General features: G+C 41.7%; 1 protein-coding gene across 3 annotated transcripts; it reads left to right on the top strand.

The window, feature by feature from the left end:
• The first annotated feature begins 951 nt into the window (after positions 1-951).
• sparc (secreted protein, acidic, cysteine-rich (osteonectin)) lies at positions 952-26,302 on the top strand. 3 transcript variants are annotated; one of them, XM_071546406.1, is made up of 10 exons: positions 952-1,040; positions 12,424-12,489; positions 13,288-13,341; positions 15,755-15,842; positions 17,637-17,758; positions 18,689-18,809; positions 20,526-20,659; positions 22,203-22,351; positions 24,544-24,692; positions 25,463-26,302. In XM_071546406.1, the coding sequence occupies exons 2-10, from the start codon at positions 12,433-12,435 to the stop codon at positions 25,489-25,491; spliced, it is 903 nt and encodes a 300-aa protein (XP_071402507.1). In that variant the 5' UTR covers positions 952-1,040; positions 12,424-12,432; the 3' UTR covers positions 25,492-26,302. The 3 variants fall into 3 exon arrangements, with proteins under 3 accessions (XP_071402507.1, XP_071402509.1, XP_071402508.1); XM_071546408.1 differs by lacking the exon at positions 952-1,040 and having other exon boundaries at positions 12,424-12,501; positions 15,758-15,842; XM_071546407.1 differs by lacking the exon at positions 952-1,040 and having other exon boundaries at positions 12,424-12,507; positions 15,758-15,842.
• The last annotated feature ends 247 nt before the right edge of the window (positions 26,303-26,549 follow it).

Raw genomic sequence — 26,549 nt, 5'->3', positions numbered from 1 at the left:
AGAGTCAGTTTCTCCTGACAGAGGGGGATTTCCCTGGGTCAGAGAAGGTAAAGAAAATGATACTGTAGGTCCTGATAGACAACAAACTGATGGCCCATTTTTCATCCCCACTAAAGGTAAAACTGTCCATTTCTGTTACCTCCCAATTTTGCCTTATATTGCCTTAATTGCTTTGTCCAGAAACAGATCGGTTTGGTTTTTCGGCCGGTAAATACCAGAAAATGTTCTCTATACCAGTGGTTCTCAAACGTTTTTGTCACAAGGCACATTTATGAAAATAAGTATTTCCAAGGCACACCTTTAGCTATGTAAATCATCATAAATAAGATTAATTCCTAGGCACACCTGGCCAGCTCCCAAGGCACACCAGTGTGCGACGGCACATAGTTTGAGAACCACTGGTCTATACTAGCGTGAAGCTGCATAAGTAATATTTTTAATTAAAAGATACACTCATCCTGTCAGCCTGAATCATGAAGTGTGGCTGCACACTTCATGACACACCAAGACAAAAGCCTCCCATCCCCACTGATTGAGATGCTGTAGATTCACCTGTTTGCCCAAGTGAATTCTGGTGTCAGGTGTGAAACTGGCAGGAAATCTTCTCTGCCCACAGAAAGTGACAAATCAAAACTTAAGAGTTAAATCCAAAACTGCTAGACAGCAGTGAGTAGTTTGGGATAAGTGCTACATAAATAAAGTTTAGATTATACTTATTCTTATTCATATTATTCCATGACAGGCTTCTGTTCAGCTCTAAAAGGTCACACAACCTGGTAGGAAACAGCCTGAAAAAGTTTTTTTTAGTCTCACTCAAACTGGTGGGAGAGAGTTAATGTTAGGCCCCGCCCACAGGGGCAGGAAGAGGGGGGGAGGGTGGGGGTAATGAGAGGGTGAAGGGGAGGGGGAGGGTGGGGGGGGTCCTGACTGGGCCGTCCCACTGCAAATGTCTCCTGTGTGAACCGGCCTGGCTGTTAGATCGTCCCCGGCCCGGAGACAGCTGACTGCTCTTTTGGTTTCCCTGCTCTGCATAGCTGAAGGTAAGACTTCACTCCACAGCATCCTGCCTGCAGGCACATGAGGCTTGGTTCCACTTTGGCAACATGTGAAAGTGTTTTATAAGACTTGATATAAACTTTTTTTTACTCTGTTTGACAGCAAGATTTGATTGTTGCTGCTTTTTTTTGTCCAGTGATAAGGGAGAGAGTGCTACCAAAGTTGACTAGAACTTACTGGCAAACTGGTTGTAGTTTTTGTGGGACATTAAATTAGACAAAAGAGTTTGCAAAAGTTGAACTCCAAACTTTTAACGTTTGCTTTCCAGAAATTACTTTACATTCGTTTGACAGATGCAATAACCAATGAAAACCCACCCGTTTGTTCAGTTGTTTTCAGTCTGATCGAGGTAAACAAAGGCAGCAAAACTATTTTTTTCCCCAAAAAATCTACCAGAAACTTTTGCTTTTTCTTGTTAGAAAGTGTCTAAGTCATGCTTGGTGTCCTGCCAAACTGACTGGCTGCTGAGAGTAGACAGGCAAAGATTCACCAGCATTGTCCTGCATGGTGACTGGTGGTGATTTCCCAGTTTCCCCCACCCTGTTTTCAACCATTAAAACTGACAACTGGTTAAAAGCTGCTGCTGTGGACACAAAATCTCCCCTGTCATTATCACTGTTAGAGCAGCTGAAAGGAAATCTCAGCCTGCAGGTAAACAAGCTGCGGTGATGAGGATCCATTCTGTGGGATAATGGAGAGGTATTGTGTGCCACATAGGCAACAGGAGAAGGAGGAGGAGGGCGGGGGGAGTATGGGTTACAGCTTGTGAGGGGTGGGGGGGTTCAGACACACACACACGCACACACACACACACACACACACACACACACCGAGTCCGATATGCCCTTTGAAAAGTCTGTCTAACAACATGTTCTCAACTTTGCAACTGTTCTGTTTTTTGTGATTATGCTCTATATCATATAGTTTATGATATACCAAACAATTAATTCTTTTAATAGGGTTTGAATGCATAAACTGATGCTGTTTGTCACTTTTTGTGAGCTTCAGCTTCAGCAGCATTGTTTCTGATCAACATTCATGAAAATAAACTTTCTAAACTGAAGTGAGAGAGAAGGAAAGGGGGGATGGGAGTTCACAAAGCCTAACGGAGCAGTGGGAGTGTTTCTCGGACAAATATCTCTCCCTCCCTCTCTCTCTCTCTCTCTCTCTCCATAACTCCCCCTCCCCAATTACTCCCATGTAAAGGAATGCGGGTTGCCATAGGGACTCGTTACCAGCTGTTTGGAGGCTTTGTGAGAGACTGTGCAGATGTCTGGACTGTCAGGTCTCACTCACAATCACACTGAGAGAGAGAGAGGTGGAGAGAGAGAGAGAGAGAGAGAGAGAGAGGGAGAGAGAGAGGGAGAGAGAGAGAGGGAGAGAGAGAGAAAGAGAGAGAAGATTCATACACCTGCATGTTCTCACTTTCTGAACTTTTCTGAACCGTTTTATGTTATTTTAGATATTGGTGATTATGTACTATCGTTTAGTAGGCCTACATATTAATAATTTATAATTTATCATCTCAGTATTGTTTGAATATATAAACTCCTGTTTGTTGGTTGTTGAAAACTGACATACTGCAAAACTGCTTTGGCAGTATGAAACAGTCATGACAATAAAGTAACTGAACTGAAATTGAGAATTGACTGAAAGAGAGAGACTGAGAGATACTGTTAAGTTATTATATATTTAGATACTTTATATTATTATATATTAGTCAGGCTTTCTGTAATGTGCTACATTTCCTCAGACTTTTTCTTGCGAGTTGTTTCGATCCGATCCGAGGCGATGCAGATTCCTCCCGCTCCGAAATCCAAGCATGAAACCGTGCTCCGCTCCCTTCCTCACCTCTCAAACCGAATTATATGGAGGATAAACAGCTTAAGAAAGACAAGTGCTATCACTTTCTTTTGATTGGAAGAGTTTTGTTTTTCACGGCTCTTTCTCCTCGGTGGTTGGAGCTGTCCTGGTGAGACTGAAGGACAATACATGTGCATTAGTATGAGTGAGGTGGAGACAGAGTGTTTCTGGCTGCTGAGAGGTGCTTAATTGTTGAGGTGGCAGGTCTGGAGGAGGAGGAGGAGGAGGAGGGGAGGGGGAGTGGGGGCTGGTTGGAGCTGAGGATGCTGGGAAATCCTGGGCCAGCCTGGCAACCTCCAGAAAAGCTCTAATCCACCAACAGGAAGGAAGGATTGTCCTCCTGTCTCGGCTTGACGTGGACGAGGAAAACTAAAACTTTCCAGTCAGCAAAGAGAGAGAGAGACATGGAGAGGGAGAACGAGAGAGAGAGAGAGAGAGATAGCGAGTGACAGAGAGAGAGATAAATTGCAATGGAGAAAGAAAGAGAAGAAACCGACAGAGATATAGAGAAATAAAGTAAGAGACCAAAATAGAAAGAGAAAGACAGAGAGAAAGACAGAGACATAAAAAAGAAGGTTAAAGAGAATAGAGAGAAAGGCAGACAGATTGTGTGAGAGAGAGAGAGAGAGTCAGAGAGAGAGGCAAAGAAATATCACGAAAAAAGGCAATGACAGAGAGAAATACAGAGAAGGAAAGGGACGGAGATATACAGAGAGAATAAAAGAAACCATGACAGAGAGAGAGAGAGAGAGCGAGAGAGAGAGAGAGAGGGAGAGAGAGGGGGGAGAAAAGAGTGAGAGGGGAGAGAGACGGAGGGAGGGAAATAAAGGGGTGAGAGAAGGGGAAAGAGAAAGAGAGAGGGAGGTAGAGACAAAGGTGAGAGGGAAGAAAAGAGAGAGAGGGAGAAAGAAAAGAGAGAGAAAGGGGGTGAGAGAGAGGGAGTGAGTAAATGTGAGTCATTCCTGCTGAGGTGGAAGTGTGAAATCACAGAGGGATGGAAGATGGAAGTCCAGGGGGAGGAGGAGGAGGATTCACTGACGGAGAGATGGAAGTGCTGTGCTGGCTCTCAGCTTCAGTCTCCATCTTTGTCCCTCAGCCTCTCTGTGGTGTTTCTGCACTGCACTTCCCACAGATCACCTGTCAATCAAACAGTGTGGGGGGCGGAGCTTGGATATTTCCTGTTGATGCAGTTTGAGTTTCTCTTTTCTTTTTCTGTTCACGGTGGCTATTGCTATTGTTCTTCTTCTTCTGTTGATTCTGAACAAACCGGAAACGTAAAAACGCATCACTTCCTGTGCGGCAGGAAAGAGCGACCAGACACCGGCTGTTTAGATGGAAAATCTTTCATCAAACTGGATATAGGTTTGATCACGGTTGGGTTAGAGCAGTCAGTGATAGTGAGTTGCAAAACAGACATTTATTTATATAAAAATGTTGTGGATTATTAGTTAAAGTATTAAAGTTAAAGTATTTAATAAAACAATATTCAGAAACAAGTCAAAGTTAACCAGACAGTGGCTGGCTGCTGACTGACTGGTTTGCTGGCTGGCTGCCAGACTGACCTCCTGGCCTCTTGCAGTGTACATATAACAAAAACACTGGGATAGGTCAGTGGAGATGACAAAATAACTTTTATGCCAGGGTAAACCTGCACTAAATAGATTTCATCATAATGTCTGCACATTTTTATTTTCATTTATTTAACCAGGTTAGTCCCATTTAGATTCATCAGAATCAGAATCAGTTTTATTGGCCAAGTATGTACACATACAAGGAATTTGACTCCGGTTTTTCGTTGCTCTCAATGTTAAAAACAAGGACAACAAGATGAACAGAGGTAAACCTAAACATTTAACTACTATGTACAAATATGCATATATATATAAAAGTATATATAGATAGATAGATAGATAGATAGATAGATAGATAGATAGATAGATAGATAGATAGATAGATAGATAGATAGATAGATAGATAGATAGATAGATATACATATGTAAACAACACTGGAATTTGTAAGCAAAGGACAATAGTGTAATGGTGCAGAGAGCAAAGATGCTGGAATAAATATTGTTGGTGTAACAGGTTACATTATATATAAGAATCTATGGGAGGTTACTCTCACAATCCCAGCTGGGTTTCTTTAACCTCTCCTGCACAATTATGTTTACAATGTTGATTGTAATATGTGATAATAATAAAACAAAACAAAACAAAATAATCTCTCTTGGAAAGGAGACCCGGTCAGGAAAGTAGCATCAAGACAAACGAGTGCAAGATGCAAACAGAAGTTCAAGACAAACAACAATGTATAAAGTCAGAATACAGTCAAACAGCAAAACTCAAAATCACATAGAAGAGATAGCAAAGTAAAACTTTCTGGACAATAAAAGACAATAGTCCAATATCACAAAGTGAACTGTTGAGTTGTACTTGGCTTTTGCTTTGTAGAAGCGATGAACACGTTTTGTCTGCCAGCATTTTCTGGCCTCTAACCACAACGGGGATAAAGGAGGAACGCCGGCTTGGAGGGAAGACAGGAAAAGACGAACGCAGATTATCAAATTACCGAGGGAACTGGCTTCAGGCGAACTGTTTATCGCCCGAGGCCAGAGGCTCAGGAACAACTCAGCAAAGCCTGCAGAACGCCAGAAACAGAACAGAGGGTCTGTCCTGCCGGAGGGACGGGGGGGGGGGAGTTAAAGGGGTCAGGTGACGAGGAACTCAGGTTACACCGATCCTACACTGCTCCCCTTTTCTCCTCAGCTCTTCTTAACTCTCCTCTTTTCCTCCACCTTCCCTCCTTTGTGCCTGGGGTTTCCTGAGTGATAGGGATGACTGGTAGCCTAAGTGACGGCTCTGAATCCCTCTCTCTGAAAACTAGCCTTTGTCCAGCCCCACTTGAAGGGATCCCCCCCCCCTCCACCTCTCCTCTCCTCTCCAGAGAGAAATTGGATTTGTCGCCTGGTATCTTATTGCAAAGTCCAGGAGGAATTTGCTTGGATTCAAAGGGAAAACTCCCAGGATGGGGCTATGCTGGCTGCACCTCATGATCCACCAAGCTTGTGGAATGCACCTTTAAAAAGCTCCTCACTGAAGGGTTTCATCAGAATATAGTGTTTTTTGGGGGACAAAAACTCTACTTGAGTGTTTTTTTAATTACTATTTCAAAAACATAGATGACTATATTCTCAGAAACATGGAAGCAAAGGTCTTAAGATGACTCATGACTTTAACAGTGACCCATATTGGGCTTTGAATTTATTATTATTATTTACTTTAATATCAAGAATCATTTTGGAACAGCTTGTACAAGTAGAGTCAGAATAGAATCTATTCTGACCGACTGGGAAGTGCGAGAGGCTCTGATGTATGATGGCAAAGAAAAATGTATTCAATATACTGTATTCTCGCTGCTTTGGTATTGCCTTTCATAACATTACATTGTTTTAATAAATCAACATAGCTAGCTAGAAAGCGCTAATTAAGTGGCATTAATTGAAAATAAACAACAAATATCTTCAAAATGACTTCAGAGCTTCCAATCAGCCCAACGATGGACGCAATCGTTCTCCAAGCATCATTTTTTATTCCTGTCGTCTTTCAAATAAAAGTTGTGAAGCGTGGAAATCTGATTGGCTGTTGGCAGTCGACAAGCTTGTTGAGCGTCCAAACAACAGCTGAGTTTCCCTGGCTACTCAACTCTATAGGAAATGAATGTAATATAACTGTAATTAATGTAGACTTCTGCTGATTTCTTGATCATGTTGCTTGTTAGAGAAGCATCAGTTATTTCTAAAGGTGGATATCTCATTTTGGAATTAAACTCCTCATATATAAAAAAGCATTCTATCGGTATATGGATTTAATATTGGAAGGAAACTCAACTTTTCTGACTCTTCCTTTTCTGTCAGAAAAATGATTCAACCGTTGTACGTTTTGTCACTGGAGCTGTATCTTACAACATACAACAGTTTACATTTTCTGAAAGTGTTTTTGCTCACTAACCACATTAGTTTAGCAAGGCATCACTACTAGACGAAGGTTTCTCAGCAGGGTTTCTCCCACCTGTTTGGCCATTTACATTCCACTGCCTGTTTGGGCCGATCCTTAACCAAACACATCAGTGGATCATAAAGAGCAAATGGTGGAAGCCATTGTAGAAGTCTCCTCTCTCTTTTATGCTTCTATCTTGCAATAGTACTGCAGGAGTTTCCAAACAGTTCCTCTTTTTTGGGGGGGGGGATAGAGACGCAGCGCATTAGCAGTGCAAACCGACACTAACACTCAACCGGCATCACGTTTGGAAGAAGAAACAAGTGTAATTGGAGTTGACAAGTGCACAGAATAATTCTAATATTGTGCAAATCAATCTCTTGGTAATTTCAGCCATAATTTGTTTTTGGAGTGCAATTTCTTTTTCTTCCAGATGCACAATTTCTATCCTGCTCCTGTCATGAAAGTGGAATCTATAGAGGAAGGTTTTGATTGAATTTTTAGATGCAAACTTCAGCTTTTGCTTTGCTAAATTGTGAATCTGTGAATTTCGTGATCCTGTACGAGAAGGTTGGAGGCTAATCAATCAACTGCATGAGATCCCCACATAATACCGGTCCCGTGTGAATCGGGCTGAAGACAGAGACAGAGAGAAAGAGTGTTTATTCCCAGTGCCTTTACAGTGCCTTCGCCTCTTCATGGGCCTTTGCATGCGAGCGGTGTTTGCCTGCAGTATTTGCTGGGGACTCAGTGACAGGCAGACAGACTGCCCCCACTGTGTTTCCCAGGTTGTTTTTCCAGGCATTCAACCCACCTGTTATGTCACCGAGGAGAGGCAGAAAGAATTCCTCTAAATCCGTTCCCTTTAAAGCCCGTCGGAAAAAGAGACAGAAGCAGAGAGGAGAAAGAGAGAGAAATTAGAGAGAGAGTTATCTGTATTAGCGGCGTGTTTTCCTCCGTTGCGAGTTTACACCCCGCGGCCGCTTGCTTACCTAACAAACCTCCCAAATTAAATACGTTTGAGGGGAAAAAGGGCCTCTTTATGAGACTGAAGTTTCCCTTTTAGCCTCTGCCCTGTTTGATTATGAGAGCAGCTTTCCAAATAAAATAATTTGTTTTGCTGTTACGTCAGTCCGTCCGGCCTTCTCTTTCCTGCCGAGCCGAGCGGAATGACTTTCGCCCGGTCTGGCTAAATAGGAATATGTTAAAACGGACATAAGATGGGAACGCCGTGTTCCTCCAAATCAAATACTGACCTGACATTTTTGGAGATGAGACCAGTTTATATTTTCTTTCTCTGCAATCAGATTTAGCGTTGCTTGCTCTCTCCCTCACCCGGTCTCTCGCTCTCAGTCAGACACGCTAGTTTGTCAGAGGTTCTTTTTTGCGAAATTTCCCGTCAGCAGAACACCTCGGGGGGTTTTTTTTTAGCTCCCCAGTTTTCAAAGGCACAGAGAAGTTTCCTTGTGTGGAGGTTATTTGGAGACGTCACTGTCTGCGTCCTCTGCCAGCGTCTCTGTATTTTTCCACGTCCAAACCCAGTTGAGACTTTGTGGCCTAAACGCTCTGACCTTCACACACAGTGGTCACCATTGTAGAAGTCCCGTTTGCACCCTGCCTCCATTCTGTGTCAGTGCTAACAGATTAGCCCAACAATTCCTGTTGAGGGCTGGAGCAACAAGGCAGCAGCAATCATGTTTTTACTTTAAACCTCGATTCATCCAGAGAAGCTTGACTGGGCACTATGCTCCTTTTCAGCAATGCAGGTACACCCATTCACTCCTGAGAGCCGCCCAGTACAACCAGAGTCTTCTACTGTCGGCCACTGGGAGCTAACCAGTACAACCACAGTCCCATACTGTTTTCTTTGCTCAGTCACCTCAAGAGAAGCTGTTGAGGGAAGCGAGAGCATCTCTTGTTCACTTCCCCCCCCTAAATTTTGCAGCCAGTGCGGGATTCAAACTGGCTTCCTTCTGGTCACAATCCCAGTTTTCTGACATGTAGACCAGTGGTTCTCAACCTGGGGGTCGGGACCCCTCGGGGGTTGCAAGATCATTTTACGGGGTCGCGACATGATTTATGGGATAGGAAAACAGCATATTTTTATTATACAAATTTATTATCATGCCTATTTTTCTGATTTTTCTCAATTTTTTGCTTTTTCTTGTGAAATCCTTAACAGTTTTCAGCCTCTCTGCCTCTTCTGATAATGAATCAAACGAAACAACTGGAAAAGGGAAAATCGTTCTTTGGTTGAACTTTGGTTGCTTATGGGGTCGCCATAAGCAACCAAAGTTCAGGAGTCACAACCAAAAAGGTTGAGAACCACTGATGTAGACTACTGTCATGCAACGATCGCTGTATCTACATATCAAAACAGAAGTGCAGATCCAGGATATGATTTGCCTTTTAGATTGTGATGATTACTAATAGACAGAGAGACCTGATCTGCAGTCCTACAGATGTAGTTGTCAACACGGTTTTTGCATTTTACATTACAACTACTGTGGAATTGTGTGGAAAATTGCTCTTGTTTCAGCCTTCAGAAGGCACAAGACCAGACCAGACATGGGATTTGTGTTATAATTACACTTAGAGCCTTTGAGAACGAATAGGTTACAGCAGAAATGGTAGATACATGCAGGACAGATGCAAAATATGAGGCTTCACCGATGGCTATCCTTAGATCAGCGCTTCAGTGCGAGCGAATGGCCCTTGCTTCTATAGATATAGATCTAGAATCATGTTATGAGGGTATTTGTTATCTGAAGAACTGAAGTGTTTTGACAATTTTGCCCTGTCAAGTCGGTGCTAAATCCCATAGCATAGCAGATTAAGACAAACAACAAACAAAGAAGAAGAAAAGAAAAGAAAAAGAGCCTACAAGGGAAGCGTCAATAAATCTTTTTAATTCCAAATGACAAAACGCTCTCGAGACGCTGGAGGGTTTGTCAAAGCACACATGAGCTCACGTCAACACCCTCTGTATGCAAACTTTACCCTTTATCACTGCATCTGTCTAAACATGTTGTCCTGTTCAGATGCTTTGTGTCACGGGGGCCTGGTGCATTTTTCAGGGTTTCAGGACACCCGGCAGCCAGCCAGGCGAAGTGTTCCCCCCCCCCCCCAAAATGTCAAGTTGAGTTTCCCTCACGGCGGTGTTTTTCAGAGCCACGCCACTCATCTCCTCTTCCTCTCCGTCTTGTTGATAGTTGATAATTCTTTCACGTGTTGAAAGAATGCAGAGGAAAAGGTTCCAAATTGTACTGAAACATGTTTGGAAATGTTCACGTTAATTTGATTTGATGTCGGTTTAAAGCGGCTAACGTCTTATCTGAGGGGCAGGAATTCAGACTATTCACAGCTCTGTTTTGTAAATCTTCTTATCCCCCGCTGATCTCCTCTAACATTTAGCATGGGACAAACTGTGTCAGCTCAGCTCAGCTCAGCCTTATTGCCCTGCATGAGGAATTTCCCATGCAGCTGGAGTAACAAAGAGCACAGCAACAAAAACAAAACTTGTGAAACTCTGAACTTATGAAATTAAAATTCTATAATGCAATCTATTGTTTAGGTATTGTTTAGGCAAATTACACTCCCAGTCAAAGGTTTGGACCCAATGTACTCTGTTTTTCATGATCTTTAATCAGTTTTTATCTAAAGGCTTCTGCTTAAATGCTTGAAATTTGTTTCTTAGACAAATATAAATAGTGAAGTTGATCCTATGTATGAATTCATTTCCAAAGCCTTTGCCTTTCCATAAAGGCAAAGAATCTAAAATATAAGATAGTTTTGATTTGTTTAACACTTTTTTGGTAGCTACATAATTCCATTTGTGTCATTTCATAGTTTTGATGTCTTTACTATTATTCTAAAATGTGCAAAATAGTAAAAATAAAGAAAAATGCGTGAGTCCAAACTTTTGACTGGTAGTGTAGGTGCTACTCTTTTTGATTTCCAAAAAAAACCCCCAAAAAAAACAATATCAAGGAAATGGGGTAAATGGAATAAAAATAAACGCTTTGATCTTTGCAGTCAGCTTCCCCCAGACAGGATCACTTTAACAAAACCCCTATAGGCCACAGGTAACTTTGATCTGTGAAGGATAAACAGTGTTTCTGGATGTCTGGATGAAATGGGACATCTAGATGGAGGTGGAGAGAGAGAGAGAGAGAGAGAGAGAGAGAGAGAGAGAGAGAGATTGTATACCATATGAGAGATGGCATGTTCCACTGCCAGACAAAAGAGCCCTTATTTAGTCCTTCAGATGAGACATGATGAGGGAAGAGAGAGAGAGAGAGAGAGAGGGAGAGAGATGGAAGGAGAGAAGGGAGGATATCATATCAAGCCTCCAACAATGGCCGCTCAGAGCGAAGAGCGGAGCCGGATGGCGGGAGAGGAAGAAAGATAACCGGCTCTCCTCTCATAGTCGAGTCATGAATGCTGGTCTTGGAGATAGACATGGAATTTCGGTTTTACTTTTTTTATGTCCCAAATTTATTTTCAAAGTCAGCAGCATTGGAAAAAACACATAATAGATGCTTTTTCATGGGGGCTTTTATCCAAAGTGCCTTACATTACCATAAGTACACACATTTTTAGTGTATAGGTGGGAATTGAACCTCTAACCTCTAACCTGGCAGTGTTAGTGCCTTGCTCTATCCGTTGAGCTGCACAGCAACACACATGAATGTCACATTCTCTTGAATTGGTCATGGGTTTAGAGATGTAATGGAGTGCATAGCAGCAGAACTGGCCTAATGGAAAAAATTACATACAATACAAGCCTGATGGAAATATGAGGAGGCAAAGTACGGTGCCTCAGGCGGTGGAAAAATACAACTGTTGGGTGTATAGTGTAGACCTACATAAAAACAGCAGCTGTTTACAAGCCTGTTTGCTGTGTTTCTGAAGTAAATCTAATTTAGTGCAATCAGCTTCTGTGCTAGACAGCAGCGCTCCAGAATGACAAAATCACATTCAGAGCCATTTCAACAAAACCACAGACAGCCACAGACAGTTTTAACATGGCCTGCAAGTAAACAAGACAGACACTGACTGTTTTGTTTGGGAAGCTGGAGAGCTTCCATTAATCCATTGTGCGGCTCTGGAAATGTGCTGCATATTGAGCCTGTTGTCTAAATGTCTTTGTCGCCTGCACTCTGAAAACTGAGGCTTCATTAGAGGCTCTTCATGAGATCTAAAGGAGCCAATAAGCACCTTAGGCTTCCTCACACAAAAAACATCCCTAACTTTAATCCCTTTATGAAGGAGTTCCTCAAGGAGCCTTCTTGGGTTCCCCTATGGTTACAACTTGAAGCTTTTTTACTTTTTTTTGCTGCCTTTTTTGCAGGGTATTGTCACTGTTATTTGGTCTTATGTTTAGAAGATGAAAGCCAGTCATTAAACAATACTTTAATATTGTTTAATAATTAATACAACAGCAACTGCGAATGGAAAACAGACCAAAGGAAATATATTTGACTGTTCCTCTGTTTGTCCTGACAGACTCTGAAGATGAGGGTGTGGATCGTCTTCCTCCTCTGCCTGGCTGGCCACGCCATGGCTGCTCCTGTGAGTTACACTGTGTGTGTGTGTGTGTGTGTGTGTGTGTGTGTATGGTCTCCTTTTGTCCTTTTCTTTATGAGCATGTTCCTTTGTTTGTGCATTTTCCTGTGTGTGTGTGTGTGTGTGTGTCCTCCTTGTGTCTCCTTTGTCTGTAGGCATATTGTCTGTTTTCCTGTACATGGGTGGCTGTGAATTAATTCACAAGTGTGTGTGTGTGTGTGTATGTGTGTGTGTGTGTGTGTGTGTGTGTGTGTTTTCTTCTCCAGGTGTGTGTATATGTGTGTGAGTGTGCCTGATCATTGTTTGCTTCTCTATGTGTTCCTTCATTCAAGTGTGCTTCCTGTGTGTATCCACGAGTGTGTGTGCTCACGTGTGAAGAATTACTGTAGCGTGTCTGTGTGTGTGTGTGTGTGTGTGTGTGTGTGTGTGTGTGTGTGTGTGTGTGTATGTGTGTGTGTGTGTGTGTGAGTGTGTGTGAGTGTATGTGTTCCTTTAATCAAGGGTTCTCCTGAGTGTAGGTGTGGGTGTCTTGACAAGCAGGTGTGTGTGTTTCTCTAAGTGTGTGTGTATATGTGTGTGTATGTGTGTGTGTGTGTGTGTGTGTGTGTGTGTGTGTGTGTGTGTGTGTGAGAGAGAGAGAGAGTGAGATCATCATGTCTGCTTATGCCTGAGTTCCTTCATTCAAGTGCTTTTCCTGTGTGCATCCGTGAGTGGGTGTGCGTCCACATGCAAGTGTGTGAAATTAACGTGTGTGTGTGTGTGTGTGTGTGTGTGTGTGTGTGTGTGTGTGTGTTGCGTCCCCAGACTGAGGAGGAGCCCATCGTGGAAGAGCCAGTAGCTGAGGAGCCAATTGTTGAGGTTTGTCCCTCCAGATGATTTTCCTCCTGCCTGTCTGGGTCTCGACGGGTTTTTAAGAAGTCTGAAAAACTATGAAATCATCTAAATTTAAGGCCTTAAATAGGTATTAAGTCATTTATCGACCTCTTTTGATGACCAAGGAATTGCAAAAACATCAACAGCTCTCTGGCCTGTAATGGACAGAAATATAAAAGTCACATGTTCACAATATGTAAGCTAGAGAGATCTGCCAACTGTTTCTTTCATTTTTGTCACTCTTCCAACATGGTGGCTTGTCCTTTATATCCACTGCTCACCACTCATTGAAAACATTTTGTGACAGAATCCCAATAACTTTAATGTCCAGTTATAATACATTTGCAGGAATTTGTTGCAGAAACATTTCCGCAATTTGAAGCGTTTCACAGTACAAACATGATACAGGAACAACAGGAGCTTTCATAAACTACAAAGGGACGGAGACGCACTGTTACCTGAATGATACGTTGTACGCTTACCTCCTACTTCAATAAACAATAAATAAAAACATATGGAAAAGTGTAAAAATCCTCTCAATATTGGTGGTGCTCAGCCTTTTTGGCTTGTGACCTCCCAAAATGAAGAGACGCCATATTGGAGGCATAAAGGTGCAGATTGGTGAATATTGACACCAAACAATGATTTCAGTTGTCGCTTTTCAGGCTAATTAACTTAATTATTGCAAAACGCCAAGATTCAGCAAATCATTCTAAAGAAAGTAATTTGCTACAGATACAGTATATTAACAGTATTAAACCACTGATCTAGAAAATCTGTGGGAAAACACTGCAAAGTTTATATCAGTGCTACACTTTTTTTTTTTTGAGAAACACAACCCAAATTCCTTTGCACACATCTGGGATTTCTTTGGCCTTCATGATGTTTCTGAAGCCGCACAGCTGCTCAGAGAGATGATCCGGTCTTTAATGGAGCCTGGGGGCTCAGAGGCTGCAGCCAGAAGAGAAGCAGCACCATCATGATGTAGACTTTGTGCTGAAAGTAAAGAGGTTCAGCTGTGGAAATGTTTCGGTACCAAAGACAAATTGCTGCGTGTTTATTGCACTTGGTGAGTTAATTGATTTGGATTCTGCTGGTAGAGGCTTCTCATGGAGTAACTGGAGAGTTACCGGTCATCACAGGTGACACGCCGCCATGTTGGAGGAGAAAAAAAGCAAAATAAACTCAGTAGAGCACGAACCTCCGCCAACGCTTAACATTCTCAGACTTCCGAAGCTGCAGACCGCGTAACAGGTTTTGTTTGTTTATTTTTCCGACAAAATAGCACAATCACTGTTTAGCAGCTGACTTGGAAGTCCCAGATGTCAGACATTCCCACCAGCAAATGAACACAGCATAATAGTTGTGGATAAAAAGTGATAATCGTGGAAATATCAGATCTGGATCACCACAGAAATCTAATCACCTGATCGTTGGGCGATCTGTCTTCCAAATTTCAGCCAAATCCATTCATAACTTTTTGAGAAATCTCGCTAACAGACAGACAACAGACGGGTGAAAACGTAAACTCCTTCCAACTTGGCGGAGGTAAAGATCCGTCCTCCAAGCAGCCCGTGACCGTCTGCTGTAAACAATACTAAACTAAAATATTCCCGTGCACGAGGCGTCAGAGCGAGCCTTCATGTGAACGTTTTACCGTTTCCTGTTCCAGAGGTCCAGCGGGACCAGAGATCCCACAGCCCTTAATTTTAGCCTAGCCGTCGGTCCGCCAGCCGGTCAGGAAGCCGTTACGTTTTTCATGGCTTCACCACATGTGGACCCAGCTGCTTGTTATTGTTGGACATTATGGTCTCTCCGCTCCCCTCGCTCTCCCAGACTCTGTTTGGTCTTCAGGGAGGAACCTCTCTTTAGCGCTCTTTAGTGGTGACGTTCGCATTTTTTTTCAGGAAACCAGGGATATTTAAGCGGTTTGGTTTAAGTGGACTTCGTTTGACAAACGGGGCAGAAATAGACCTGAATACTTTTACACGGCAGTCATCTGCTCAAGCAAATTCAGAGGGTGCATTCTGTTTTTTAAACCTTTATCGATGCAGGGAAGGTTGACTGGGTGCTGGGTGACTCGACTCTAGTTTTAAAGGAAGGGGAGAACATTTCTCTTTCACTCTTTCTCTTTCCTCATCCAGATTTCCCCAGCCAGTCTGGGACTTGAACTAGAAACCTTCTGATCACAAATAGATTCCTCTAACTTCCAGGTTCCCATTCCACCGTATGAAGCATAGGGACAAAATCTGTCCAATACCACATGTCATGTTTTACACAGACTTCCCTCTAATTATTTTTAACTCCTTGTAACCCAAATAACTTCAACATCCTCTGCATGTGAAAGGTTTAGCGGTCGCCCTCTGATCTCTCTAACCTCTGACCTCATTTCACCCAGGAGGTGGAGGTGGGGGCCAACCCAGTGCAGATTGAGATCGGAGAGTTTGATGAGGCCATCGAGGTTGTTGAGGATGTTGTTGCTGAGAGTAAGTTCACACACACACACACACACACACATACACACACGCATGCACACACATGCAGGCAGATACAAAAAAGTCCATCTTAAGTCATTTAGTCTCATATTGAGCCTTCGGATCTTATTTTTCTTAAACCAAGAGAAAAATTCTACCAATTCTGCAAATTCTGTTTCTAATGTAGTTTCACTTTCAAAATTCTTGAAACAAGTTGATTTGTATTGGAAACAAGTGAAATTATCAAACCCCACTGGCAGATTTTTTTCACTTACTTTAAGAAAATTTTAGGACTCAAAAATAGACTAAATGGCTTGGTAAGATGAAGATCGTTGCAGTGTAGAAATACGTGACCTCAAGTCAAAAGCTGAAATAATAAATCAAACTTCCATAAATTCTTTCGTTTCCGGCCGTTACGGAGACACCAGAAATAAAATGTGTCATGTTTGTTGGCTCAAGCAAAGCTTACACTGGCCAAACCCCGATACACATTCTGACAGCGTTTGATTTAGCTGCGTCTCGCTCCTCCGTCCTGCGAGGATCTGGGTTGTGAGATAGCGGCGGGTTTAAGCGACGCCTCAGACTGGCAAGGCAAACAGCCATAATGACAGACTGCGAGGAGAGGGCTGTAATTATGTGTTCCACCCTGCTGTAAGAACCAGCGCAGCCCGGTATTTAAGGAGCAGGGGCACAGCCGCAGGCCCGCTGCAACACCAGAACCACGAAAATACATGGAGACAAGGCAGGGTCTGCTAAACTGATTAGCTAAGTACACGACTTGGAGAACTGGGACATTTTGTTCTGACTGAGTGGAGAGGAAAGGAACAGAGCAGGACAAAGTAGAACCTAAGTTGTACAAAAAGTAACTCAGAGTAGGATGAAATAGAACAGAACAGTGTAGGACAGAACAAAGTAGAACCTAAATTGTAGAAAGTACAGGATAGAACGAAACAGAAACTCTCAGAAAACAAGGTACAAAAGCGTACAAAGGTTTGTTGATGAGGCAGTACCCTATTAGAGTACAAATATTATAACCTTAGGCCCTGTTCATATTTGTATGATTGATGCCTGAACTTCTAAAGGAATAATTATGTGCTCAGAGTGACAGACATGTTCTTTGATGCTTTGGTACAAAAGTACCATTTCAAAATGTCTCTTTAGGGTTCCCACCCAAGCATCAAGCCATTTTGTAGCTTCAGGTGGTAAAACATACCTTCAAATTCAAAGAAAACTAATACAACTATGTACCTTTTGCTGTCAGAAATGACTATTTACCTTTTAGTGCAATAAAAGGTAAACATTTAGTACCGTAAGGACCATTAGAGAACCTTTAAGGGTACATTTGTGGGTATCCTACACAAGTATTAGAAGTGGGTACAGAAATGGACCTGTACTATAACTCTATTTCTGACCTGTATTTCTGTTGAAAAATGTGCTAACCCTGCATTTTCCATTATTTCTACTGTTTTACACAAAAGTAGCCTTTTCAGAATTGTACTTTTTCTTTTCGTCATCGTTCGATGTATCAGTGGCCAAATCCAGACACAAACTCTTTGATGCAGTTTCCAGTCATTTGGGTTATTTCGCCTCAAATATGAATGACTTCATTCCGCTTGCCTTTGAGCAGGAAACTCTTAAAAAAAAATTGTACTAAAAGACTGGAAACTGCATCAAAGAGTGTGTGTCTGGACTGGGCTGAGTGTGTCCGGGTTTGGCCGCTGTTGTGTTAATGCTTTATCCAAGAGAAGTAGAAGTAGTACTGACCAATAGACCCCTAATTCTTCTTATTTATTGGTGTTTTTCCAGACGCCTGCCTGAACCACCACTGCAAGAAGGGCAAAGTGTGCGAGGTTGATGATGACAACACCCCCATGTGTGTCTGCCAGGACCCCTCCACCTGCCCCGCCGCTGTCGGAGAGTTCGAGCACGTGAGTTCAATAACATTTAGTCCTGCACTTCTTTAACCTTTTGTAGGGACCATAAGAAAGTTTTAATTTGTATTTATCCTGGGAAGGTTAACTGAACACCAAGCTCAGCACCGTCCTGTTTCACTTTCACACAGTTCCACACAGTCACACCCAGTACAACTACTTCTTCTACTGCTGGACAATGAGCAGCTCCAGGTTTAGTGCCTTGCTTAAAGACAATAGTTGTTTAGAGAAGGGAGAATGTTTCTTATTCACTATCTGTCCAGTTTGTCTAGGATTTGAACCAGAAACCTTCTGGTCACAAATCTTCCTCTTCAACCTTTTTAGCATCCAGCATTTCTTAAACTATTGGCATGAAACCACAGAATGAATTTCAAATGAGAGGGAAATGAACCGTAATGTCTGGGCATTGTGTGCACTATAGCACTGTGCATAGTTTTCTCATGCTGTGGTTTCTTTTATTGCCTAATAAATCAAATCAAAGCAAAGCAATTACAATTTATTGTTGACCAACAAGTAGCAAGCAACGCAGCTTGGTAACAGTAGGCCTGAATGGTTACAGATGTGAAGGCTGAAATGAGGCTATAGAGTTTAAAAGTGAAAGATTAGTCAATGTCGACATCTTAGACTGGGTCTTCTGGGGTGTATGACAGAAATAAAGCATTATCTTGTACATATGGGCTGTTTATGAATTGTTTAAATATGTAATAATGTATTTTCTGCTTTGTTTAAAACTGGGCTAGAATCAGTTTAAGTTTAATCAAAGTAGAGACAACAATATCTCTGCCAGAGTTAGATTCCCACAGGGTCTACCCGTGCTAAAATGCACGCAATCATAGTACTGCAAGATGTTTTTGCATATTTAGTTGAAATAGCATTACCAAGTACCTCAGAGCCGATAATTCATCTCTGGCTGTTCCCCCTCCCCAGGTGTGCGGTACCGACAACAAGACCTACGACTCCTCCTGCCACTTCTTCGCCACCAAGTGCACCCTGGAGGGAACCAAGAAGGGACACAAGCTGCACCTCGACTACATCGGACCTTGCAAACGTGAGCTCTCCCCCCACTGCTTCTGCTCCTCCTAACCCTAACCCTAACCCTAACCCCCTGCTTCTCACACTGCCAGTCATCCAACTCTGTCCCCTAAGTCATAGTACTGCAGGATTTCCCAAAGAATTACTATTGGAGGGGAGAAGCAACAGTCCAACAATCCATGCAAAAAAGGGTCACTCCTACAACAGCTAAATCTGTGGTTTGCTCGCACCTCTCCACCTCTGTTTCTACTGGCCCTGACTCAAAACCCTAAAATACCTTTCGATGGTATCAGAAAATTATGACCAGGTATAGCCCAGATGTCTCAAGGCCCAGAGTGTCTGCCATGAAACAGCTCCAGAATTTGCGTCATAACCCCTCAACTAACCTCTGCTTCCATCCTAAGCTCTTTACCATGAGTACTTATATTTTAGTGAAAGTGGCCCCAGTGGGAAAGGAACTCACCCTGCCAGTGTTAGTGCCTTGCTCCACCCACTGAGCTGCACAGGACCAACTATTTGAAACAACACTGATGCAATACATCAGCAATCAGATCATGCACATTTCATTTGGATGTGGAACCCAGTGGGTACAGATATAGACAACTCAAACCAACATGGACCAATGGACAATAAAAGGGGGTTTCATCAAAGATTTTGATCATTAATTTGACATATTATCCTTATTTTTCTGAGATTTGGTAGACTGACTAACAGGCTAATTAGGAATGCACACATTATTGTCTGCCATCGCTAAGTACAGATTTTAGAGTAAATTTGATGGAAAGCTAAATACCTCCTCGCTATTCCAACTGATTTTGTTGAATTTTAAATCGCCCACTGTGTTGAGATGCTATTCAAGCTATCTTTACATACTAAACAAAAGCTGGAATTTAATTTTATTGCCTTTAGTTGTTATTTATGCATTTTGTTATTTCCATTCTGCTTTGTGTTTACGTTTTGATGTCATTTCGTTTCTGTTGCCAAATTTATCTCTCTGTCATCTTTTATATCATGTGTTTTAAGGCCCTGGGGGTTTCCATGTCCCCCTTTTTTCAGTTTTTATCATTTATATGTGCACATAACTCGAAGCTAAACCTAGCTGATAGCATAGAGTTCACTCCCAAGACATTTTCCGGCGCTGTGATTGATGGGCGGGTCAGGCGGGGGGCGGCGGGGGGGCGGCCTTGGCTGTAACGTCTGCCTGGCAGGAGGATCTGTCCAGGCATGCAGGCTGCGTTTCTCCCTCTGTTCAAACTAAAGCCCTTCACTCAGGGGAAAAACTCTGTGGTGCCGAGATGAACCGGGGCTGAAGGGTTCACATGGAGATCAGGGTGTTGTTCTATACAACAGAAAAACAAAAGGATCCAGTTTGTGACTTCTGGAAATAAGAGGATGAAATGAAATGGACATTTTAGATCATTTTGTACAATTGTTTTCGCCTCAATCTGTTGAATAGGCTGAAATTTTATTTTATACTAAATTCAGTGGGTTTTAGATGGTTTCACTGGTTTAATTTAACAGTTGTCCATTTGCATATTTGTGTTTTTAAACTGCAGAGGTCAGCAGCCAAATGCATACAGCTAAAATTAGAACACTTTGCAGCTGTCCAGTGTCAAAAACCTCATGATTCCTATTTAAAAATTGTATTGCTTCTGGTACAAAAGGTATTTTTCCTTCATCTAATCCCACATACTTTTAGCTTCATATTGCTAACGTTCATGTCTGTCTGCAGTGATCGAGCCCTGCTTGGACACCGAGCTGAACGAGTTCCCCCTGCGCATGAGGGACTGGCTGAAGAACGTGCTGGTCACTCTGTACGAGCGTGACGAGGACAACAACCTGCTGACCGAGAAGCAGAAGCTCAGAGTGAGTAAAGAGGCGGAGCGTAACACGGGTGAAAACTGGTCAGGACAAAACCTCCTAGGTCAGGACAAAGGTGATGAATACAGGACCTGCTTTTCACCGTTTATTCTGGAGAAGACATAAAATACACAAAACATGTGGTGACTGTAAATATGCCTCAGATCTCCATCTTTGCTGTGGGAAAGTATGGCAATACCAAAGGGGCAAAAAATGCAGATCTGCAGATACACAGACATGCCCCACGGGAGGCTCCAGAATGACTAACACTAGCTGAAGCTGCTTAATGCTGGTGAACTTCACAAATAATAAATAACACATTTTAACTCCAGGAGCAACAACACAAAAAGTGACATTTCTAGTTTTTAAACTTTTAGTGACCCAGGAAAAGTAGGCAGAGCATGCACGGTCTTTTCCAGCATTTTCCTGCTTCACACTCATTCAGTTACAGATATTCACACTGGCAGTCTTCTACTGTTGCTCCATTAGAGCGGTTGGGGGTTGACTGCCTTGCTTGAAGGCACCTGGGCAGTAGCTGCTGAGGGAGGAGAGAGTGAGAAACCATTCACTTCCACCAGCCAGGATTTGAACCAGCAGCTCTCTAAGCACAACCTCACCTCTCTACACATCAGGCTACTGCCGCTTCAAATTTAAATCTGTTCATTAATAAGAGAAATACTGGGTGGATGTGTTTCTATTACACCTAATATTTTTGCCAAAATCCATTGATAACATGGGTGAATGCATTTCACCCTTGTTAACTCGATGCAGGACATGTATCAACTAAGAAAATATGCAGGAATGCTTATCGGATTCAGTTAGCATTCCTGGACTTGTGAAAGGAACTTGAACTCTCCCAAATGTGCATATCTGTCTTCATGTAGCCAGTCTTAGCTCTTCTTTCCATGCTTTTCTGTGAACTGAAGTAAAATCGTCAGTGTTAAAAATATGTCAGTGTTTATATAAGTCTACACCCAGTTGATTTAACACTTAAGATAATTTTGAACAGCTGTCCCCAGAGCCACATCAGCTCTAGTGATAAATAAACACTTGTCAACTCAAATAAACACCACTGAAAAATCAAGTTATTAACACAGGAAAATCTGCTTTGTATATGGCTTTTTAAATCAAATCCATATTACACAGTAACATTTCCAGTGTTAACAGTGTTGATTTTTCAGTGGCAATTATTTGGAGTTGACAGTGTTGATTAAAGAGGTTTTTGTCCACTCATAGAGCTAATCTGGCTCTGGGACGGCTGTTAAATGAACTCTGATGGGTGTGGACTGATAGAAACTCTGGCATAGTGTTGACTAACACTGACGATTTTGCTATACTAGTGCAATAAGACTGCAATAAGTTTTTTTGGTTGTAGAGGTTAGATTGTGTACGAATAACAATCATCATTATGTTGCACATCCAAAAATTTGCAATAATCCACTTGAACACTAACATGCAGCAATTCTGAGCTTGCTCTGACTAGAACTGCTTGAAACTATTACCAAGTTGTTTTTTTTTGGTGATATAATGCGTACGTCCAATCCTTTAGGTGAAGAAGATCTATGAGAACGAGAAGAGGCTGCAGGCCGGCGAGCACTCCCTGGACCTGCTGGCCCACGACTTCGAGAAGAACTACAACATGTACATCTTCCCCGTCCACTGGCAGTTCGGCCAGCTGGACCAGCACCCCATCGACGGGTACGTAGAGTTCAGTGAGCCAAGCAAAAACAATCACACTGATATACCAAAGAGCAGAAAAGAAGAGTTTTATGCATATCCAGAGTTCTTCACCTGACTCAGACAAATAAAATTAAAAAGCGCACATTGATATAACAAGTTACAGGAGGGAAGCAGGCATCGAAAGTGATTCAAACCCCCAAAAATATCAATACATTTGTGTTTATTGTTTTTGTCCCTCCAAAACGAACTTCTACTGATATCTAAGAATCAAATTGATGCACCAAAGTCCATGGAGGAGGACTTTTATGCAGACACAATAAAACAACAAATATCAAAGGTTTATCTGCATTTGAAGTATTTCACTGGATCAAAAAATATCAAAAATAGTTGTAAATGGTGAAGTTTGTTCACCAAGCAGATATCTAACAAATCATACTGATAAACCAAATTACAGCAAGGCAAAGTTTGACTTCCTTAGTAATCACTTTAGAAAAGGGAGCCTTCGTTCACTTGTTTTCTGCTCCCACAGCTATCTTCTATAGATGAAGAGATGTCACGCTATTTCAGACGAAATTCAGGTTATATGCTGACGTGGCATATCTGAGATCTTGAAAACCAAACTATCTCCTTTGCTCCGGCAGTGGTTGTGCTGTTTTGGCAGATCCAGACTCAGATCTGGGTTGATACACCACAGCAGGAAACTTTTTTTATCTACTGGTCACAGAGGCTGGTGGATCCAAGACTTTACCAGCTGCTTTTCATTTCCTCAATACTTATTCTGGAAATTGATGGGTACATATCTGGTACATCAAGAGATGTACCAGCCACAGCCAAATTTACCAGCATTGGCCTGGTGGCTGGTGGTAACTTCCTAATTTTCCAGTAAGCATTTGACGTATGGTGACAAGTTCAATCTAAACCCAAACAAGTACAACATTGTCACACAATGATATTTCGGCACAGTAAAATAACCTTGGAAACTGTTTTGAACTGATATCAGAAAGACGGTTTATCAACATCTCTTCAACGTCAAAATGTTTGGTGATATTCATTAGTCTGGTGCTGTTACATTGGCACTGATAGTGCTGAGTCTCATGTAAAATAGCGCTGTATATATAGCAGAAATACAAGTGTTTGTGTCCACTTTACCACACTTAAGTCTCACCAGTCATCAATCACTGTGTATAAATACCAGAGTCACCACTGTAGAAGTCTTTCCATGATGAATCTATCCTTAAAGAGGAACTAAACCCCAAACCCACATCTGTATAAAGCCTGACATCTAAAGGAAAAAAAGCATAATACTGCAATTGCCATCTGTTATTGGCTGATCTTTGGTGCCAGGTGATGTCACCTTCTATAGAGTACAACAGGTGGTGACATCACCTGGCACCAAAGATCAGCCAATACCAGATGGCAAATGGTTTAGTTCCTCTTTAATAAGTGCTGTAAGACTTTCAAAACAGTTCCTCATGGGTGTGGAGTGACACGGTGCAGCAGCAGTGCAGCAAACGTGTAGAAAGTAGGACTTCCACAATGGCAACATCAGTTTTTTAAATAAGTAGCAGGTCTAACAGCTCCAGACATGAAATTAGGTAGGAAATTTCATCATCTCAGTAAGACGACTGTAGAAGATGCAACAGGAGAAACCACACAAATTTACTGTTTTCTCTGTGTGTGCTTCACATGTGGCATGTGTTGAATACTTTCATCTAAAACATCTCAGAGTATCATGAGTGTATACAATTTTAGCCTGGGTGGGAATCGAACCCCTAATCTCATGCATGATGCCTGTTTGCCACTGCAAAAAATCTTCATTTTAACAAGTCATTAAGTCTATTATTGAGTCCTAAAATCGTAAATTTCTTAAATCTGCCATTGACATTAGATAATTTCATTTGTTTCCAATGCAAATCAACTTGTTTCAAGAATTTTGTAGAATAAAGTGTCATTTTCTTGATAGTAATGCAGTGATTTTGCCTTATTCTGACTTGTTTCAAGATACTGACACTTATTTCTAGAAAATTCCTGAAACAAATGAAACTGCATTGAAAACAAGTGGAGTTATCTCACCTCACTGGCAGAATTTATCTCTTGGTTTAAGAAAAATAAGATTTGAAGGCTGAATATGAGACTAAATGACTTCTTGAGATGGATGTTTTTTGCAGTGTGTTTATGTGTTCATGGGTGTGTTTGTTTGTGTGTCCCAGCTACCTGACCCACACAGAGCTGTCCCCCCTGCGCGCCCCCCTCATCCCCATGGAGCATTGCACCACCCGCTTCTTCGAGAAGTGTGATGCCGACAGCGACAAGTACATCGCTCTGGAGGAGTGGGCTTCCTGCTTCGGCATCAAGGAGCGTGAGTATCCGTCCCACCCACAGCCAGGACCATGTAGGCCTGCAAAAACTGAAACAGTGCACAACTTAAAAAAGTGCAAAAACATAAAAAGTACACAACAGAAAATAGTTTAGTTTTTGCACTTTTTTGTCACTTAAGCACTTTATGTAAATACATTTCAATCCCCCTTTTTTTTTTTAAAAACTTCCTTTTATTCATTTACTCCTTCTTTCTTGCATTTATTAATTCATTCATATGATGGTTATTATAATGCAGAGGTGTGACCAAGTCAACTCTGCTCAAGTCCCAAGTCAAGTCTCAAGTCTAAATGTAGAACAGCAAGTCAAGTCAGACCAAATCAAGAGACCAGTATCAATTTAATATCTTAAAGAAAACTAAATATCTAGGACTTTTCAATGCAATATGATTTAATAGGATAAAAACTTGGTAAGAGCATCATGAGTTTGATTTCTATAATCAGTTTCAACTTCAATAAATTCAATCATTCCATACAAATTCAGAAAACAGAATTTCAATTCAGTCGTCTGCTGGAACAAATCTCATCACTTTCAATCTAAGTCATTTACACAAACACAAGATCTCAAGTCAAGACTTTAGAAACCTTTTCAAGTCATCAGAGTACAAGTCAGAGTCAAGCCCCAAGTCACCAGAACCCAAGTCAAGTCAAGTCTCAAGTCTTCTCTTCATGCATCAAGCCAAGTCTTATTTTCTTGTTGATCTGTATGTTCTGAACTGCTGCTCACGGCTCTTCTGTCTCTTTGTGTTTGCAGAGGATGTGGACAAAGACCTCATCATCTAAGCTCCTCCCACCAGCAGCAGTATGACAACTCCTAGTCGCTACTAACGGGACAAGGTGCTGATCCCTAAATTAAAAATCACAGTAACGGTGCTAATTGCAAATTATTTTTATTATTTGTTTTTTATAACGACCTTTCCTACCTATACCACTAAAAAGATTAAAAAAGAAAGATGTGCACAGTCTGTACTAACCATCACACCACGTGATCATGCAACTTCCAATTCTTCTTGTTTGTGGAGCAAAAAACCCAGTAAATCTATTAAAGTTGATAGATGAGAATAAACTAAAGACCTCTGATGGCAGATGTAAATGTATTCTGTTTTGGAACGGGTTAAAATGATGTTTGTTGTTGACAATATTATATGTTTTAATGACTTGGTCAGGGCTTGAATTTTAGATCGATTTGAAACATTATTGAGGAGACAAAGTTGTAAAATCAAAAATAAAGTTTCTAAATAAATGATCCCTTCGCTTGCTTTCTAAAAAAGAAAAACTGTTTAGTTTTTGCACTCTTTTGGTGGTGGACTCATTTGTCTTTTTTTGTATTTTGTTTTAGTACGTTGATCTTTTTGACTACTGCTTTTTTTTCATTATTATTTTCCATACAGATTCCGTGTCCCGAACGAGGGACATGTGCGTGTATTGATATTTGAGACAAATAAAGAGGATATATTGTTTGGACGTTTTTACGGGGAGAAAATCTCGCAGGCTGAGAGTTTTTCTCGCTCTTAACATGTTTCTACTGACACTCTCTGTGCGCCACCGAGCGCACAACAAAACTCTTTCCATGAATAAAAGACTATGAAAGATCCCAACATCTCTGCATGCATTCATATCTGCATTTCTTTCCCCTCTGCAAAGGAATTTCTATTGGCGTTAGACAAGATGTGACAAAGGCTGGGCTTGTCAACACGAGCACCAACACACACCTACACACTTTCTGACTCACAAGGATTTCAATTTAGAAACTAACTAGATTTGACCATGTTGTACAATAAGAAACAACCATATTATCATTTTCCATTGTTGTTTCTCTCATTATAAGATACTTATCCTCT

The sequence above is a fragment of the Centroberyx affinis genome, unplaced genomic scaffold, assembly GCF_046629955.1.
Source record: "Centroberyx affinis isolate AG114_WGS23_722 - 3 ecotype Tasmania unplaced genomic scaffold, CSIRO-AGI_Caff_v1 ptg005255l_1, whole genome shotgun sequence".
Classification (NCBI taxonomy): Eukaryota; Metazoa; Chordata; class Actinopteri; order Beryciformes; family Berycidae; genus Centroberyx; species Centroberyx affinis.
The sequence above is the reverse complement of the archived record's forward strand: the minus strand, read 5'-3'. Positions and strand labels throughout refer to the sequence as shown.

What these genes read in the sequence shown, in the direction of transcription:
- sparc (XM_071546407.1), top strand. Translation starts at nt 12,433, where the DNA reads ATGAGGGTGTGGATCGTCTTCCTCCTCTGCCTGGCTGGCCACGCCATG. An exon ending in CTGTCGGAGAGTTCGAGCAC is followed by an intron (nt 17,759 to 18,688) that starts GTGAGTTCAATA and finishes CCCCCTCCCCAG; the next exon opens with GTGTGCGGTACCGACAACAA. An exon ending in CTACATCGGACCTTGCAAAC is followed by an intron (nt 18,810 to 20,525) that starts GTGAGCTCTCCC and finishes GTCTGTCTGCAG; the next exon opens with TGATCGAGCCCTGCTTGGAC.